Source organism: Salvelinus sp. IW2-2015, linkage group LG32 (assembly GCF_002910315.2).
Source record: "Salvelinus sp. IW2-2015 linkage group LG32, ASM291031v2, whole genome shotgun sequence".
Taxonomy (NCBI): Eukaryota; Metazoa; Chordata; class Actinopteri; order Salmoniformes; family Salmonidae; genus Salvelinus; species Salvelinus sp. IW2-2015.
Genome location: NC_036871.1, coordinates 5,368,449 through 5,389,273, shown reverse-complemented (window position 1 = coordinate 5,389,273; position 20,825 = coordinate 5,368,449). Strand labels below are relative to the sequence as shown.

At 39.1% G+C, this 20,825-nt stretch overlaps 1 protein-coding gene across 2 annotated transcripts in view; it reads left to right on the top strand.

The window, feature by feature from the left end:
- The window catches only part of asap1a (ArfGAP with SH3 domain, ankyrin repeat and PH domain 1a), a 167,619-nt gene that overhangs the window by 43,725 nt on the left and 103,069 nt on the right, over positions 1–20,825 (top strand). The window contains exons 2-3 of one of the 2 annotated variants that reach the window (XM_023977522.2): positions 7,434–7,506; positions 16,199–16,344. In XM_023977522.2, the coding sequence (XP_023833290.1) occupies positions 7,434–7,506; positions 16,199–16,344 (219 nt within the window). Of the gene's footprint in view, positions 1–7,433; positions 7,507–14,185; positions 14,322–16,198; positions 16,345–20,825 lie in introns of those variants that run through there. The other variant, XM_023977521.1, reaches the window with a different exon arrangement.

The window sequence follows — 20,825 nt, the reverse complement described above, 5'->3', positions numbered from 1 at the left end:
GGTTGAACAAAAGGACTTGAGTTCCTGTATGTTATCACAATCATACCATGAGTAGTTATTCATGAAACATACACTCCCGCCCTTCTTCTTCCCAGAGAGATATTTATTCCTGTCTGGCTGTCTGGCTGTACAGACAGTAAATCCCGAAAGAGCCAAGTTTCCGTGAAACTAAGAATGTTACAATCCCTGATGTCTCTCTGGAAGGAAATCCTCTCCCTGAGCTCATCAACATTGTTATCCAGAGACTGAACATTAGCGAGTAATATAATCGGAAGCGGTGGGTGGTGTGCTCGTCCCCTGAGTTGGACTAGAAGTCCACTCCGAGTACTTATTTTTCGCTAGCAGTGTTTTGGATCAGCTTCTGGGGGGTACGAACAAAAGATCTGATTCGGGAAAGTCGTGTTCCTGGTCGTAATGCTGGTAATGCTAGTGAGTTACCGCCGCTTTGATATCCAAAAGTTCTTCCCGGCTGTATGTAATAACAAAATATTTCCTGGGCTAATAATGCAAGAGTAACACATAAAACAAAGTTTCCTGAGAGCTAGAAACACAGCAGCCCTATCCGTCGGCACACATTTCCTATAGGCCTATAGAGAGAATCAACTAATTCACACACACACCCCCGTAAAATGACCCATCAATCAAGCCACCAATGTATGTCAGACACAAGCACATTTTTATCCTTTCCTTAAAACGTATAAAAAAAACATAAGCCTAACATCTTAAAGTAGGCTATAAGATAATGAATTGACAAGGAAAGTATGAAAGGGAGAAAGACAGCTATGCAATATTATGAAGATGAAATTGATAATCATTAAAATAGAAACAAATACACACATGTCCATAGCATATTTATCAGTGTCAATAACTCTATAAATTAAGAAAATATTCTGTATCAAATTATACCATGCCAGGTTGGAGAGGATTGGTGCATTGTTCATTTGACACAACATCGGCGCATTATAGGCCTCAGAGCCAGAACATCAAGTGCCATAGCCTATAGGCTAGCGTTTCTACCCCTCTTGTGTCTAGCCGGATGTTTATACCGCCCTGCGCGTCTAGCCGGATTAGCTGCTGTAGCATCAAATGAGGAAGAGATAGACTAAGTTAGCAAAACAATTGCTTATAATCATTTACCAGAATGCAGCAGTCACCACTAGCTGTCTGAATCTCCGTGTCTCCAGCTCGCCTAGCGTAGTAGCGACTACTGAATTGGCTCCCTGGCTCACCTATTGCTACTCATTGGACCCTATGATCACTCGGCTACACATGCCTCTCCCTCTCTCTTTATATTCTGGTTAGAGCCAGTTTGCGCTGATCTGTGAAGGGAGTAGTACACACTGTTGTACGAGATCTTCAGTTTCTTGGCAATTTCTCGCATGGAATAGCCTTCATTTCTCAGAACAAGAATAGACTGACGAGTTTCAGAAGAAATTTCTTCAGATACTCAACTAGTCTAAAGAAGGCCAGTTTTATTGCTTCTTTAATCAGTACAACAGTTTTCAGCTGTGCTAACATAATTGCAAAAGGGTTTTCTAATGACCAGTTAGCCTTTTAAAATGATAAACTTGGATTAGCTAACACAATGTGTCTTTGGAACACAGGAGTGATGGTTGCTGATAATGGGCTTCTGTACACCTATGTAGATATTCCAATAAAAATCTGCCGTTTCCAGCTACAATAGTCATTTACAACATTAACAATGTCTACACTGTATTTCTGATCAATTTGATTGTATTTTAATGGACAAAAAGGAGCTTTTCTTTCAAAAACAAGGACATTTCTAAGTGATCCCAAACTTTTGAACGGTAGTGTACATCACATGATCTAGGCCTAGTTGAGGAATGTTGATCCATCTTTCTCTGAAAATGCTTTTTTCTAATTGCTATATCGTCATGACAAACGTTAAATTAGTAATTTCTCTATCTCTCTATCTATCTACATCTCTATCTCTCTGTCCCCCTCTCCCACCATATCTGTCAACCACGAGACAAAACAGGATGATCACAGAACTCTGTGGACTTCCAGGCATTTCCTCATCTGGCGCATACTGTAACATACCAGAAATATTCCAAAGGAAATGAGCAAAGCTTTTCCCCATGGGGACCAGCCTTACTTTGGTCCAGTTCTGCCTGCATTACCCATAACCCCTATTTCACTATTGCAATTTAATCAGACTCAGAGAGATGCTTTCCATCCCAAAACATCAGTCGTATCCTATCAAAATGGCTAACCTTTTTTCCTACAGAAAACAGCACTATACTGTGACATATTCTCGCTGTTAACTTAATTTCTGCCTTCTCAAATAAGAAAAGGTACAACATAAATCGCGCTTGCCGACAATGAGATTCATCTTAATCTAATTGTTTAGTTTTGCGTTGTCAACAGGAGTAATTAGGAGCTTGTTTAGTGCCTAATTTCCAATGACTTTACGAATCTGTGTGATTTGTAATTTTGTTACGTTGAGCTTCATCTTTCTGAGAAACTTGAAACTGCATGGTTTCAGTTTGTGGGCTTCAGATGTATCTTGTTAGTCATTCCAATTCTGCAGTTTTCACTACCACTTTAACGAAACATCTAAAATGTGGCCAAGTATCCCCTCGCCCTGTTGTTGCTAGGCTACGTGCTTTCATTGAGCTCTCCTGTCGAATGCTAAGTGCTTTTGCCATTAGCCTGAATTACAGTAGCTTGGTCTATTTATGAAAAAAAAAACATTATTTCACCTTTATTTAACCAGGTATGCCAGTTGAGGAAAAAGTTCTAATTTACAACTGCGACTTGGCCAAGATAAAGCAAAGCAGTGCAACAAAAACAACACAGAGTTACATATGGAATAAACAAACGCACAGTCAATAACACAATAGAAAAAAATCTGTATACAGTGTGTGCAAATGAAGTAAGGAGGTAAGGTAACACTTAAATGTCTTACGTCGGCCACGGAGAACAAGACCTCAGTCCACAGGACGCATTGGAATCAACATTGGCCAGCATCCCTGTGAAATGCTTTCGACACCATGTAGAGTCCATGACCCAACGAATTGAGGACATTCTGAGAGCAGAAGGGGGTGCAACTCAATATTTGGAAGGTGTTCTTACTGTTTAGTTTACTCAGTGTATGCCATGTCAATTAATAAAGCTGATGGAACAACCAGAATGTTTAGGGTAAAATGTTCATGAAGTGTTATTTCTTCACATTTTAGGCGTAGCAATGTGCACACGGCTGTAGGCCTACTCTCAAATGTTCCAAAATGCAATTTGCGGGAAAACACTGTTCTAAAATGTGCACTGCAAGTAGCAGAACTTTTCACACAAGGCGCCTTTCCTTTGCCGGGCAGGCCGTTTGGGAATTTTTTGCAAAATGAAAGTATACCCACATCTCCAGGCACCTCTTCACCACAGTAGAGTTTAGTACGGTAGAGCACACTACAGTATAAATTACTGTACTGTACATTAATTTACTATACTTTACTCTGCTGTATTGTACTGTTCTTTACTGTACTGAACTATACTCTGCTGCACTGTACTAAACTCTATTCTAGTGTGCTCTACTGTACTAAACTCTATTATACTGTGCTCTACTGTACTAAACTCTATTCTACTGAGCTCTTCTGTGCTGTGATGTCCACATTTGTGAAACATAGACATCTATGATTGGTACAGATTTGGTCCGTGGAATTGCCCTACGACATCTTCCTTTGGTTCACAGCCTTTACATCCCGTCTGGGTTGACTGTTGTCCAAGAAAAGCACTTGTTGGAAAAAGACTGGCAAGATGGTTTCTATGGTTACTGTGTGTGAATACCCCTCATCAAGCCTCTGTCTGTGAAACTGGCCTGATGGGAGCAACAGTACACACACACACACACACAGTCTCTGATATGAATACTGCATCTGCGTTAACACGCTTGGGCACATTAAAAAATCTATATTCCTTGATTTCATTTGTTTTGCCTTATGTAAGAGTGTTCTCCAGTGCTATACTTTACTTGTACTATTGGATGTTGCTTTGTCTTACCCTTTTTTGCTTTGAATATGAGGGGTTGGTACGTTGGATCCTCTTGCTATTTTATTATTGATGGCCATAAATGCATTGTGGTGAAATTGATTCCTCACTAATGTAGGGAAGGAATGGATCTTTCCCATTTCGGTATCAATGGCACTGCCTCCCTTTCCATAGCACATATTGAACCGCTTGAGTCAGCAATTATGAAGCGAAATTGCTCTGTCAAATGGCAGTGTTAGTGTGGTTTCGGTTCCCCATTGCCTATCCATTTATGGTTGTCTTTACCATACCGTGTACATTATCACACAAGGCTAATGCTGGTCAATGCTTTCTTTACATCTGTCATGTCAGTTACCTTGTGGTGTTCATACGATTTCAAAAATGGTAACAGCAAGCTGTTTAATTGTTATGACTGCCTTACAAAAGCAGTCACAAGGGATTCACAAGCACCTCTTCTCGTTGAGGCAGCTTTGTTGGGAGTGTTGCATACAGTATTTTGCTTCTCTCAAGCCCTTTACCTTTGCTGCAGACAACAAAAAAACCTGCTGTTGATTTGGTGTCACCTCTGTCTCTTGTGAAACTCTACTTGTGAGAGCCTATGACCTTGTGAGAGCCTATGACCACTGCATAGCTGGAGGTCATCCAACAGTGATTTGAGGAGAAAATGTCAACATTGTAAATAGGACTTCTATGCTGCAAGAATTGAATTCTCAAGTTATTTTCTCTCTAGGCTAGCCTACTTCAATGTGCTACTACCACGGGCCTATTTAATCAAACATGACCTCAGATTAAATGAATAAAAAATTCACCTTGTGCCATAATGATGAATTTGGGGAGTCATATAAAGGTGTGAAAACGTATTCAATACCAGTCCAAAGTTTGGACACAGCTACTCATTCAAGGGTTTTTCTTTATTTTGACTGTTTTCTACATTGAACAATAATAGTGAAGACATCAAAACGATGAAATAACACACATGGACTCATGTAGTAACCAAAAAAGTGTTCAACAAATCAAAATATGTTATATAATGTATTTGAGAATCTTCAAAGTAGCCACCCTTTGCCTTGATGCCAGCTTTGCACACTCTTGGCATTCTCTCAACCAGCTTCATGAAGTAATTAACAGGTGTGCCTTGTTAATTTGTGGAAGTTCTTTCCTTCTTAATACATTTGATCCAATCATTTGTGTTGTGACAACGTAGGGGTGGTATACAGAAGAAAAGGGGTGGTATACAGGTAAAAGACCAGGTCCATATTAAGGCAAGAACAGCTCAAATTAGCAAAGAGAAACGACAGTCCATCATTACTTTAAGACATGAAGGTCAGTCAATGCGGAACATTTCAAGAACTTTGAAAGTTTATTCAACTGCAGCCACAAAAACCATCAAGCGCTATGATGAAACTGGCTCTCATGAGGAKCGCCACAGGAAAGGAAGACACAGAGTTACCTCTGCTGCAGAGGATAAGTTCATTAGAGTTACCAGCCTCCGATTGCAGCCCAAATAAATGCTTCACAGAGTTCAAGTAACAGACACATATCAACATCAACTGTTCTGAGGAGACTGTGTGAATCAGGCCTTCATGGTCGAATTGCTGCAAAGACACTTTTTTTGGTTACTAGAATATTCCATATGTGTTATTTCATAGTTTTGAAGTATTCACTATTATTCTGCAATGTAGAAAATAGTGAAAAATAAAGAAAAACCCTTGAATGAGGAGGCGTGTCCATACTTTTGACTGGTACTGTGTATATTCCTCACTTCAGAGATACCATGCTGTACTCTAAACACATACCACCAACCTTGGTTTTTTGGCAATAAAGTATCTTGTATCTTGTATGAGTAAAACATAATATTCAACTGTTCCTGTGCCTGTGTAATAAGTGTACTTTTTTTTAGCAACGTTTTATTAGCATGTCACAAAATACTTTGGTAATTGCATAGCAATGAGCTGAGAGTTTGTGTAACTACAGTACACGAGGAATAGTGACGGTTCCTTATTCCACTTATGTAATAACTTCATTATTATTACATTATAAAGCAATTTCTATAATTTCATTATTACGTTATAAAGCAATTTCTACAATTTCCTTATTATAAAGCAAGTCCTATGTAACTGTTGCTATTTTAATAATCACTAGTTACTCCACATGTTAACTGGATGTCAAGTGTTACTGTATTACCTTAAGTCACTCATTATGAAAATAGATTTGTTAGTCATTTTGAAGATGCAAAAGTGGTTTTCTCTAACATTGAGGCGATTTCATGTCCCTCGTATTTATATTAATTATTATTATTATTAAGATTCATATCTGAGAGCTCTCCAAACCATGTGCTTATGATCATATATCTAAACTAATTCAACTGTTAAAGTTTTTGGTTCTTCATCATCATCATCATCGCAGCTAGCTAGCTGCTATCCGAGTGACTCCTGGCTAACGTCGGTCCCGGAGCAAGCACCAGTTAACCTGGAGCTAGCCCATGCTAGGCCCTTTCTCCCAGCTAGCTAAAAAGGCCCATCAGTCACTCCTGGGCTACAATACCCGGACCCCTTCTACTGCCGGTACGGGGCACGGAAACCCGCCGATTCCTCACGACTGGACTATGACGTAATCTGCTCGAGGGGGGGGGGTACTCAACTGGCCTCTACATTGCGACGTCCCCTGAATCGCCATGTCTCCAGCCAGACAGCCCAACCACTCACTGGACCCCTATTGATCACCCGGCTACGCATGCCTCTCCCTAATATCAATATGCCTTGTCCATTACTGTCCTGGTTAGTGATTGTCTTATTTCACTGTAGAGCCTCTAGCCCTGCTCAATATGCCTTAACCTACCATTTAGTTCCACCTCCAACATATTTTATTTTTTATTTCACCTTTATTTAACCAGGTAGGCAAGTTCAGAACAAGTTCTCATTTACAATTAAGACCTGGCCAAGATTAAGCAAAGCAGTTCGACACATACAACAACACAGAGTTACACATGGAATAAACAAACATACAGTCAATAATACAGTAGAAAAATAAGTCTATATACAATGTGAGCAAATGAGGTGAGATAAGGGAGGTTTTATTTAAATACCTTTATTTAAATACAAATAAATATTATTTGGTTTTCTGAGACTTGTATTTGAATATCAAAGAAAACACATTAGTTGCCTTTTAGTTGAAACTCTATATATACTATATTCAACTACCTTGAGAATTTCAAAAGTCAAATACACTACAAAATACAACTTTTTTCTGCTTAGGTTTGTAAGGGTCCTCTCTGAAATATGTTGATCCCCTCAACTTCTACAGTCATCGTTGATTATGTTTGAAATATAATTTAACACATGTTCCTGTAATACAAGGATGCACTGTATCTTGAAGACTTTCAAATGTGTCTGATCTCATCTCCCTTTTCTCTTTCATCTCCCCGTCTACAGGCTTTGGATCAAGACAGGACTGCTTTACAGAAGGTGAAGAAGTCTGTGAAAGCCATCTACAACTCTGGTCAAGGTAGTCTCGTCCTCTTACTCAGTCCATCCTCCTACACGTCCCCGAAAGGCCTCATCCTCTCAACTGTTCTGGTTTTGCGCCTCCAATTTTTTTTTAAAGCACAAATATCTAGCTCAGTGCATGAAATATGTGATTCATCACTGCACAAAAATGTATGTGTGACGGTGGGACTGTCGACATTGTGCGTTATGTTTTTTTTGTCCTGTATGGACCACATACAGTGGGTGTATATTCTCTTGTTTTATCTCAGTGAAGGAGACCCATGGCGCACAATTGCAAGTTTGTTTGTTACTAGCTAGTGTACCGTCACAGTGGAGGGAGTTCAAATATCAAAAGCAGAATTTTAAAACACACACGTCTGAATGACAGTCCCAGCTACCAACAACTCATAGTTTTCCCCCACAATTTATATTGGTGTCTTTTAATGGTTACACGCGGCATGAGCAAACGTAAAGTAATAGTGGCTCGGGCGACAAAATTCTCTGGGGCAATGGGATTGAAAGGCATTCGGTGTGCGGTCAGCCTGCTCTGAACTCTAGTTCACATATAAGTGACGATACTTTGTCGTCCTGTGTCCCTCCAATATAAATCGATGCAAGGCTTTCACATTAACTTCTCTAGGATAGGTGGGACGGTAGCAGAAAATCCAGAGAAAATGTAACGCGCCAAATTCCAATATATTACTATAAAAATCAATCTTTCATGAAATCACACATGAAAGACACCAAATTAAAGCTACACATGTTGTGAATCCAGNCAACTAGTCTAAAGAAGGCCAGTTTTATTGCTTCTTTAATCAGTACAACAGTTTTCAGCTGTGCTAACATAATTGCAAAAGGGTTTTCTAATGACCAGTTAGCCTTTTAAAATGATAAACTTGGATTAGCTAACACAATGTGTCTTTGGAACACAGGAGTGATGGTTGCTGATAATGGGCTTCTGTACACCTATGTAGATATTCCAATAAAAATCTGCCGTTTCCAGCTACAATAGTCATTTACAACATTAACAATGTCTACACTGTATTTCTGATCAATTTGATTGTATTTTAATGGACAAAAAGGAGCTTTTCTTTCAAAAACAAGGACATTTCTAAGTGATCCCAAACTTTTGAACGGTAGTGTACATCACATGATCTAGGCCTAGTTGAGGAATGTTGATCCATCTTTCTCTGAAAATGCTTTTTTCTAATTGCTATATCGTCATGACAAACGTTAAATTAGTAATTTCTCTATCTCTCTATCTATCTACATCTCTATCTCTCTGTCCCCCTCTCCCACCATATCTGTCAACCACGAGACAAAACAGGATGATCACAGAACTCTGTGGACTTCCAGGCATTTCCTCATCTGGCGCATACTGTAACATACCAGAAATATTCCAAAGGAAATGAGCAAAGCTTTTCCCCATGGGGACCAGCCTTACTTTGGTCCAGTTCTGCCTGCATTACCCATAACCCCTATTTCACTATTGCAATTTAATCAGACTCAGAGAGATGCTTTCCATCCCAAAACATCAGTCGTATCCTATCAAAATGGCTAACCTTTTTTCCTACAGAAAACAGCACTATACTGTGACATATTCTCGCTGTTAACTTAATTTCTGCCTTCTCAAATAAGAAAAGGTACAACATAAATCGCGCTTGCCGACAATGAGATTCATCTTAATCTAATTGTTTAGTTTTGCGTTGTCAACAGGAGTAATTAGGAGCTTGTTTAGTGCCTAATTTCCAATGACTTTACGAATCTGTGTGATTTGTAATTTTGTTACGTTGAGCTTCATCTTTCTGAGAAACTTGAAACTGCATGGTTTCAGTTTGTGGGCTTCAGATGTATCTTGTTAGTCATTCCAATTCTGCAGTTTTCACTACCACTTTAACGAAACATCTAAAATGTGGCCAAGTATCCCCTCGCCCTGTTGTTGCTAGGCTACGTGCTTTCATTGAGCTCTCCTGTCGAATGCTAAGTGCTTTTGCCATTAGCCTGAATTACAGTAGCTTGGTCTATTTATGAAAAAAAAAACATTATTTCACCTTTATTTAACCAGGTATGCCAGTTGAGGAAAAAGTTCTAATTTACAACTGCGACTTGGCCAAGATAAAGCAAAGCAGTGCAACAAAAACAACACAGAGTTACATATGGAATAAACAAACGCACAGTCAATAACACAATAGAAAAAAATCTGTATACAGTGTGTGCAAATGAAGTAAGGAGGTAAGGTAACACTTAAATGTCTTACGTCGGCCACGGAGAACAAGACCTCAGTCCACAGGACGCATTGGAATCAACATTGGCCAGCATCCCTGTGAAATGCTTTCGACACCATGTAGAGTCCATGACCCAACGAATTGAGGACATTCTGAGAGCAGAAGGGGGTGCAACTCAATATTTGGAAGGTGTTCTTACTGTTTAGTTTACTCAGTGTATGCCATGTCAATTAATAAAGCTGATGGAACAACCAGAATGTTTAGGGTAAAATGTTCATGAAGTGTTATTTCTTCACATTTTAGGCGTAGCAATGTGCACACGGCTGTAGGCCTACTCTCAAATGTTCCAAAATGCAATTTGCGGGAAAACACTGTTCTAAAATGTGCACTGCAAGTAGCAGAACTTTTCACACAAGGCGCCTTTCCTTTGCCGGGCAGGCCGTTTGGGAATTTTTTGCAAAATGAAAGTATACCCACATCTCCAGGCACCTCTTCACCACAGTAGAGTTTAGTACGGTAGAGCACACTACAGTATAAATTACTGTACTGTACATTAATTTACTATACTTTACTCTGCTGTATTGTACTGTTCTTTACTGTACTGAACTATACTCTGCTGCACTGTACTAAACTCTATTCTAGTGTGCTCTACTGTACTAAACTCTATTATACTGTGCTCTACTGTACTAAACTCTATTCTACTGAGCTCTTCTGTGCTGTGATGTCCACATTTGTGAAACATAGACATCTATGATTGGTACAGATTTGGTCCGTGGAATTGCCCTACGACATCTTCCTTTGGTTCACAGCCTTTACATCCCGTCTGGGTTGACTGTTGTCCAAGAAAAGCACTTGTTGGAAAAAGACTGGCAAGATGGTTTCTATGGTTACTGTGTGTGAATACCCCTCATCAAGCCTCTGTCTGTGAAACTGGCCTGATGGGAGCAACAGTACACACACACACACACACAGTCTCTGATATGAATACTGCATCTGCGTTAACACGCTTGGGCACATTAAAAAATCTATATTCCTTGATTTCATTTGTTTTGCCTTATGTAAGAGTGTTCTCCAGTGCTATACTTTACTTGTACTATTGGATGTTGCTTTGTCTTACCCTTTTTTGCTTTGAATATGAGGGGTTGGTACGTTGGATCCTCTTGCTATTTTATTATTGATGGCCATAAATGCATTGTGGTGAAATTGATTCCTCACTAATGTAGGGAAGGAATGGATCTTTCCCATTTCGGTATCAATGGCACTGCCTCCCTTTCCATAGCACATATTGAACCGCTTGAGTCAGCAATTATGAAGCGAAATTGCTCTGTCAAATGGCAGTGTTAGTGTGGTTTCGGTTCCCCATTGCCTATCCATTTATGGTTGTCTTTACCATACCGTGTACATTATCACACAAGGCTAATGCTGGTCAATGCTTTCTTTACATCTGTCATGTCAGTTACCTTGTGGTGTTCATACGATTTCAAAAATGGTAACAGCAAGCTGTTTAATTGTTATGACTGCCTTACAAAAGCAGTCACAAGGGATTCACAAGCACCTCTTCTCGTTGAGGCAGCTTTGTTGGGAGTGTTGCATACAGTATTTTGCTTCTCTCAAGCCCTTTACCTTTGCTGCAGACAACAAAAAAACCTGCTGTTGATTTGGTGTCACCTCTGTCTCTTGTGAAACTCTACTTGTGAGAGCCTATGACCTTGTGAGAGCCTATGACCACTGCATAGCTGGAGGTCATCCAACAGTGATTTGAGGAGAAAATGTCAACATTGTAAATAGGACTTCTATGCTGCAAGAATTGAATTCTCAAGTTATTTTCTCTCTAGGCTAGCCTACTTCAATGTGCTACTACCACGGGCCTATTTAATCAAACATGACCTCAGATTAAATGAATAAAAAATTCACCTTGTGCCATAATGATGAATTTGGGGAGTCATATAAAGGTGTGAAAACGTATTCAATACCAGTCCAAAGTTTGGACACAGCTACTCATTCAAGGGTTTTTCTTTATTTTGACTGTTTTCTACATTGAACAATAATAGTGAAGACATCAAAACGATGAAATAACACACATGGACTCATGTAGTAACCAAAAAAGTGTTCAACAAATCAAAATATGTTATATAATGTATTTGAGAATCTTCAAAGTAGCCACCCTTTGCCTTGATGCCAGCTTTGCACACTCTTGGCATTCTCTCAACCAGCTTCATGAAGTAATTAACAGGTGTGCCTTGTTAATTTGTGGAAGTTCTTTCCTTCTTAATACATTTGATCCAATCATTTGTGTTGTGACAACGTAGGGGTGGTATACAGAAGAAAAGGGGTGGTATACAGGTAAAAGACCAGGTCCATATTAAGGCAAGAACAGCTCAAATTAGCAAAGAGAAACGACAGTCCATCATTACTTTAAGACATGAAGGTCAGTCAATGCGGAACATTTCAAGAACTTTGAAAGTTTATTCAACTGCAGCCACAAAAACCATCAAGCGCTATGATGAAACTGGCTCTCATGAGGAKCGCCACAGGAAAGGAAGACACAGAGTTACCTCTGCTGCAGAGGATAAGTTCATTAGAGTTACCAGCCTCCGATTGCAGCCCAAATAAATGCTTCACAGAGTTCAAGTAACAGACACATATCAACATCAACTGTTCTGAGGAGACTGTGTGAATCAGGCCTTCATGGTCGAATTGCTGCAAAGACACTTTTTTTGGTTACTAGAATATTCCATATGTGTTATTTCATAGTTTTGAAGTATTCACTATTATTCTGCAATGTAGAAAATAGTGAAAAATAAAGAAAAACCCTTGAATGAGGAGGCGTGTCCATACTTTTGACTGGTACTGTGTATATTCCTCACTTCAGAGATACCATGCTGTACTCTAAACACATACCACCAACCTTGGTTTTTTGGCAATAAAGTATCTTGTATCTTGTATGAGTAAAACATAATATTCAACTGTTCCTGTGCCTGTGTAATAAGTGTACTTTTTTTTAGCAACGTTTTATTAGCATGTCACAAAATACTTTGGTAATTGCATAGCAATGAGCTGAGAGTTTGTGTAACTACAGTACACGAGGAATAGTGACGGTTCCTTATTCCACTTATGTAATAACTTCATTATTATTACATTATAAAGCAATTTCTATAATTTCATTATTACGTTATAAAGCAATTTCTACAATTTCCTTATTATAAAGCAAGTCCTATGTAACTGTTGCTATTTTAATAATCACTAGTTACTCCACATGTTAACTGGATGTCAAGTGTTACTGTATTACCTTAAGTCACTCATTATGAAAATAGATTTGTTAGTCATTTTGAAGATGCAAAAGTGGTTTTCTCTAACATTGAGGCGATTTCATGTCCCTCGTATTTATATTAATTATTATTATTATTAAGATTCATATCTGAGAGCTCTCCAAACCATGTGCTTATGATCATATATCTAAACTAATTCAACTGTTAAAGTTTTTGGTTCTTCATCATCATCATCATCGCAGCTAGCTAGCTGCTATCCGAGTGACTCCTGGCTAACGTCGGTCCCGGAGCAAGCACCAGTTAACCTGGAGCTAGCCCATGCTAGGCCCTTTCTCCCAGCTAGCTAAAAAGGCCCATCAGTCACTCCTGGGCTACAATACCCGGACCCCTTCTACTGCCGGTACGGGGCACGGAAACCCGCCGATTCCTCACGACTGGACTATGACGTAATCTGCTCGAGGGGGGGGGGTACTCAACTGGCCTCTACATTGCGACGTCCCCTGAATCGCCATGTCTCCAGCCAGACAGCCCAACCACTCACTGGACCCCTATTGATCACCCGGCTACGCATGCCTCTCCCTAATATCAATATGCCTTGTCCATTACTGTCCTGGTTAGTGATTGTCTTATTTCACTGTAGAGCCTCTAGCCCTGCTCAATATGCCTTAACCTACCATTTAGTTCCACCTCCAACATATTTTATTTTTTATTTCACCTTTATTTAACCAGGTAGGCAAGTTCAGAACAAGTTCTCATTTACAATTAAGACCTGGCCAAGATTAAGCAAAGCAGTTCGACACATACAACAACACAGAGTTACACATGGAATAAACAAACATACAGTCAATAATACAGTAGAAAAATAAGTCTATATACAATGTGAGCAAATGAGGTGAGATAAGGGAGGTTTTATTTAAATACCTTTATTTAAATACAAATAAATATTATTTGGTTTTCTGAGACTTGTATTTGAATATCAAAGAAAACACATTAGTTGCCTTTTAGTTGAAACTCTATATATACTATATTCAACTACCTTGAGAATTTCAAAAGTCAAATACACTACAAAATACAACTTTTTTCTGCTTAGGTTTGTAAGGGTCCTCTCTGAAATATGTTGATCCCCTCAACTTCTACAGTCATCGTTGATTATGTTTGAAATATAATTTAACACATGTTCCTGTAATACAAGGATGCACTGTATCTTGAAGACTTTCAAATGTGTCTGATCTCATCTCCCTTTTCTCTTTCATCTCCCCGTCTACAGGCTTTGGATCAAGACAGGACTGCTTTACAGAAGGTGAAGAAGTCTGTGAAAGCCATCTACAACTCTGGTCAAGGTAGTCTCGTCCTCTTACTCAGTCCATCCTCCTACACGTCCCCGAAAGGCCTCATCCTCTCAACTGTTCTGGTTTTGCGCCTCCAATTTTTTTTTAAAGCACAAATATCTAGCTCAGTGCATGAAATATGTGATTCATCACTGCACAAAAATGTATGTGTGACGGTGGGACTGTCGACATTGTGCGTTATGTTTTTTTTGTCCTGTATGGACCACATACAGTGGGTGTATATTCTCTTGTTTTATCTCAGTGAAGGAGACCCATGGCGCACAATTGCAAGTTTGTTTGTTACTAGCTAGTGTACCGTCACAGTGGAGGGAGTTCAAATATCAAAAGCAGAATTTTAAAACACACACGTCTGAATGACAGTCCCAGCTACCAACAACTCATAGTTTTCCCCCACAATTTATATTGGTGTCTTTTAATGGTTACACGCGGCATGAGCAAACGTAAAGTAATAGTGGCTCGGGCGACAAAATTCTCTGGGGCAATGGGATTGAAAGGCATTCGGTGTGCGGTCAGCCTGCTCTGAACTCTAGTTCACATATAAGTGACGATACTTTGTCGTCCTGTGTCCCTCCAATATAAATCGATGCAAGGCTTTCACATTAACTTCTCTAGGATAGGTGGGACGGTAGCAGAAAATCCAGAGAAAATGTAACGCGCCAAATTCCAATATATTACTATAAAAATCAATCTTTCATGAAATCACACATGAAAGACACCAAATTAAAGCTACACATGTTGTGAATCCAGCCAACATGTCTGATTTCAAAAAGGATTTACGGAGAAAGCACACCAAACAATTATGTTAGCTCAGTACGTAGCCACAGAAAAACACAGCCATTTTCCCAGCAAAAGATAGTAGTAACAAAAACCAGAAATTGAGATAAAATGAATCACTAACCTTTGAACATCTTCATCAGGTGACACTCATATGACATCATGTTACACAATACATTTATGTTTTGTTCGATAATGTGCATATTTATATCCACAAATCTCGGTTTACTTTGGCGCCATGTTCACAAATGCCTCCAAAATATCCGGAGTAATTACAGAAAGCCACGTCAAATAACAGAAATACTCATCATAAACTTTGATGAAAGATACATGTTTTACATATAATTAAAGATACACTTGTTCTTAATGCAACCGCTGTGTCAGATTTWWAAAAAAAAATTACGTAAAAAGCACACCATGCAATAATCTGAGACGGCGCTCAGATTTAACAACACTTCTCCGCCATTTTGGAGTCAACAGAAATACGAAATTACATCAAGGACCTTGAGCATTCCCCCCAGTGGCAAACCGTTATCGGGGGAGGGTCTATATTAAAGAAAAGTATTGGCTAATCCCACCATACATTTGAGGATTTCATTGATAATTTGGTGTGTCTAAATACAAAGTTTGATTGGTGTTACTCAATTTATATGAAGGGAAATTACATTGTGAGTGAAATGATTAATCATCACTTTAGCAAAATATTTTTCAAGGGTTAATGACCTTAGATTTGAGCATCTGTGGCCTCCATTTAAGAAAATCCTCAATTAACAAAATTGATGTTACTACTCCTACTTTTGGCGCAATGTTATCATAATGGTAAAAACTCGAAAGTCATTAAGCTGCCATATTAGGTGATTTTCCAAAATGCCATTCCCAAATGCCAATAAAGAAACGATATAATAACGATATAGTATCCCTAATATCTATATACATTTCATAGACTTAGGGTACCAGTTATATGTGAAGAAAATATTTTGATCTGTTGAATATGAAAGGGACAGCATACTTAGCTCCAGCACCCAAACGTTATTAATGAATTGTTTTGGGTGAACATGTTGTTTTTTCATGTGTTGTGTCACCTCTGCTTGCAGATCACGTCCAGAATGAAGGGAATTATGGCCAGGCACTGGACAAGTTTGGTAGCAACTTCATCAGCAGGGACAACCCCGATCTGGGAACTGCCTTTGTCAAGTTCTCCAGCCTCGTCAAGGAGCTGTCCGCACTTCTGAAAAACCTGGTGAGATTTTTAATTTTAAGGGATTTTAATAAACAGATAGTGAACATGGCTCTGTGTTAAAACTGTGCGTTGCCGTGAGTTCGTTTTGGACTTGGGGACTGTGAAAAGACCCCTGGTGGCATGTATTGTGGGGTGTGTATGGGAGTCTTGACCTGAATGTTAATTGATTATGCAGACAATGTGGAATTTTTAATTTTATAATAAGAACTAGAAGAGAAGTAGTTCATCTCTCGTCAACCTTCAACCATGAAAGTCTGGTATGCATGTTGATGTTATTTCTGTATGTGCAGTTAAGAGCAAGGAATGCTTCTCTGTTTTGAGCCAGCTGTAGTTTTGCTCGGTCTTTCTGTGCTGTACTAGACCATATTACCGGACAGTAATCAAGATGGGACAAAAGGCCTCAACTAGTACAGTTTGTTTTGTGTGTCAAAAAACGCAGAACATATTTTTATTACAGACACCCCTACCCATCTTCACAACAAATTTGTCAAAATGACGTGACCATGATAATTGACCATCGAATGTTATACTGTACCTAGGAGTTTAGCTTCCRCCACTTGCTGAATGCTCACACCCTTTATGTACAACTCCAGTTGAGGTTTAGGTCTTAGAGAATTTTTTGAAGGACAATGCTTCTCGTTTTAGATGTTTTTAAGGCCAGTTTATTATTAATCACCCATTCTGATACTCTAAATCTTTATTTTAAATTTCAGTGAGCTCACTGGCTTTGGGCACTGACATGTGTGGAATCATCTGCATACATAGTCATTCTAGCTTTGTAAGACCGGGGGCAAATCAATTGTAKAAATAGAGATGAGTAAATGCCCAAGAGAACTGCCCTGAGGGACATCGCACTGTACATACAGTGGGAACGAAAAAGTATGTGAACCCTTTAGAATTACCTGGATTTCTGCATAAATTGGTCATAACATTGTATCTGTTCTTCGTCATTGCCTGATGTGAACCATGCCTCGAACAAAAGAGATCTCAGAAGACCTAAGATTAAGATTTGTTGACTTGCATAAAGCGGGAAAAGGTTACAAAAGTATCTCTAAAAGCCTTGATGTTCATCAGTCCACGGTAAGACAAATTGTCTGTAAATGGAAAAAGTTCATCACTGTTGCTACTCTGCCTAGGAGTGGCCGTCCTGCAAAGACGACTGCAAGAGCACAGCGCAGAATGCTCAATGAGGTTAAGAAGAATCCTAGTGTCAGCTAAAGACTTACAGAAAACTCTGGAAGATGCTAACATCTCTGTTGACCTGTATACAATACGTAAAACACTAAACAAGAATGGTATTCATGGGAGGACACCATGCTGTCCAAAAAAACATTGCTGCACGTCTGAAGTTTGCAAAAGAGCACCTGGATGTTCCACAGTGCTACTTACTCAATCCCCTCTCATTCGCCCCCACTTCACAGTAGAAGCATCAACCAAGGTTCTAAAGACTGTTTACATCTAGTGGAAGCCTTAGGAAGTGCAATATGACCCCATAGACACTGTATATTCGATAGGCAATGACTRGAAAAACTACAAACCTCAGATTTCCCACTTCCTGGTTGGATTTTTTCTTAGGTTTTTGCCTGCCATATGAGTTCTGTTATACTCACAGAACTCTATCCAAATCTACTAATAATATGCATATATTAGCAACTGGGCCTGAGTAGCAGGCAGTTTACTCTGGGCACCTTATTCATCCAAGCTACTCAATACTTCCTCCCAGTCCCAAATAAGTTTTAAGCTGCAGCTGGCACAGAGCAGATTTGAGGAAAGACTGGCTGCGTCACTTCTTCTTTTCATATGAAACAATGTGTTGGAAATTCCTAATTGTTTGCATAGTCAACTTACACACATCACTTACACACACACTGAGCCCACCAGACATGCCACCAGGGATTTTCACAGGTCCAGAACAAATTCAAGGACACGTTATTATACAGAGCCATGAGTGCATGGAACTCCCTTCCATCTTATATAGTGCAAGTGAACAGAAAACCTAGTTTAAAAAAACAAATAAAGCAACACCTCACGGCACAATGCCTCTCCCCCATGCAACCTACTTGTTGTGCGTATGTACTGACATGTACAGTGGGGCAAAAAAGTATTTAGTCAGCCACCAATTGTGCAAGTTCTCCCACTTAAAAAGATGAGAGGCCTGTAATTTTCATCATAGGTACACTTCAACTATGACAGACAAAATGAGAAAAGAAAATCCAGAAAATCACATTGTAGGATCTTTAATGAATTTATTTGCAAATTATGGTGGAAAATAAGTATTTGGTCAATAACAAAAGTTTCTCAATACTTTGTTATTTACCCTTTGTTGGCAATGACAGAGGTCAAACGTTTTCTGTAAATTACAGGCCTCATCTTTTTAAGTGGGAGAACTTGCACAATTGGTGGCTGACTAAATACTTTTTTGCCCCACTGTATGTGTAACTGATAGATGCACACATACACACTACATGTTAATGTTTTTAAATGTACAAGTCAAAAGTTTGGACAGACCTACTCATTCAAGGGTTTTTCTTTATTTTTACTATTTTCTACATTGTAGAATAATAGTGAAGACATGAAAACAATGAAATAACACATATGGAATCATGTAGTAACCAAAGAAGTGTTAAACAAATCAAAATATATTTTATATTTGAGATTCTTCAAATAACCACCCTTTGCCTTGATGACTGTCTTGAAGGACTTCCCACATATGCTGAGCACTTGTTGGCTGCTTTTCCTTCACTCTGCGACCCAACACATCCCAAAACATCTCAATTGGGTTGAGGTCGGATGATTGTGGAGGCCAGGTCATCTGATGCAGCACTCCATCACTCTCCTTGGTCAAATAGCCCTTACACATCCTGGAGATGTGTTTTGGGTCATTGTCCTGTTGAAAAACAAATGATAGTCGCACTAAGTGCAAACCAGATGGGATAGCGTATCGCTGCAGAATGCTGTGGTAGCCATGCTGTTTTTTTTTTATTTGTTTTTTTAGGGGTGGATCAGCTTAATATTGCGGAAAGAATGTTGCTTCCAATGTAATTGTCTGCATCATTTCCAATCCCCCATATTTGTTTGGGTAAATATATATATCCATACACGCATGCATACATATACACATATATACATACACATACCTATATAGACATACATACTTTTTTAAAGAATATACCTTTATTATTATTCCCCGCAACCCTACCACCGCTCCCCAAGGGCTACATAACATTAAACACACATGTATAGACGTTATACAGCATTCATCTATACAGAAACGTATAGAGGTCCATCATTCTGAACATTTGTGAAAGCCTCTCAATTTCGTGAGCTTGTGGTCTCAATAGCCACAACTCAGTCAAGCTGACATGTCGACTCGATTGCGTGAAATATGATCATCTTAATGTGTGATGGGTACGAGCCTACTGGGATGTTCAGCTGCACAAAACCCCGTGCTATCATTATTTACCGAGTCACCTGTCCACTCACCTCGCTGGTGAGAGTGTCAACATAGCATAAAATAAAAAATAAAACAACAACAACCATCACCATCCACACATACTGTGCCTTCTGTTTACTTAGTTTTTATCTTCACATATGTTGAATTAGTGCTTGTGTGTTCAATTAGTTATATGTGAAGATTTATAGAAAAGCTATATTTTTTATTGTATGTTACAATCAGTACAGCGTTGGCTGAATTGTGTTTATTTCCCTCGTCTATGAGAACTTTGTAATTTTAAAATAACCATGGAGTAGTCTTTGTGTCTCTGAACAACTGGTTTCAATATATAGTTTATCAACGACGAGAGCTACTCGTTTCGCTTTAATCTATTTTCTTTGAAATTGGATACAGAACTTTGCGCCGTTCTGGCAATTCCTTCGGAAACTGATCATCTCTGCCAATTTTGGTCCAGCAAGTCTTTTACCCTTACGGCTTTTAAACCATTATTTTATCTTTAAATGAAGCAAATTTGGCAACGATTGGGCGTTCGTACCTCTGCCCTCTCTGTCCGAAGCGTGTGAACGCGTTCAAGTTGGATTTTGTCGATAACTTCGCGTGGAATCTGAAGCGCTGTAAGGAGGAAGTCTCTAACTATAGTTTCAGGAACTTCTCCTTCTTTTTCTTGGATACCTGTAAGTAACCAAATTCTCTCTCATGGATCTAGTTTGTATGTCCAGTAAGGCTTCCTTCAGAACGGTGTTCTCCTTTTTAATTCCATTCATTTCGGTTTCAATCTTATTGACTGTCCCTTTTAGCTTGTGTGTTTTCCTTCTCAATGTCGCAGCTTTTTCATCACTCATCTCTAGGCTTGCCTTCAACTCTTTTATATCCTTACTAACTAATTCAAGTATACCCAGTTTGTCATTATTGATTTTAACAGATCGGTTCGACCTTTACCATCTCCGGTGGTGAGAATATTAAATCATCCAGTGTCTGTAGAAGAGTCACGTTTTCGTTTTGTAATCGGTTCCCTGTCTTACTCTCT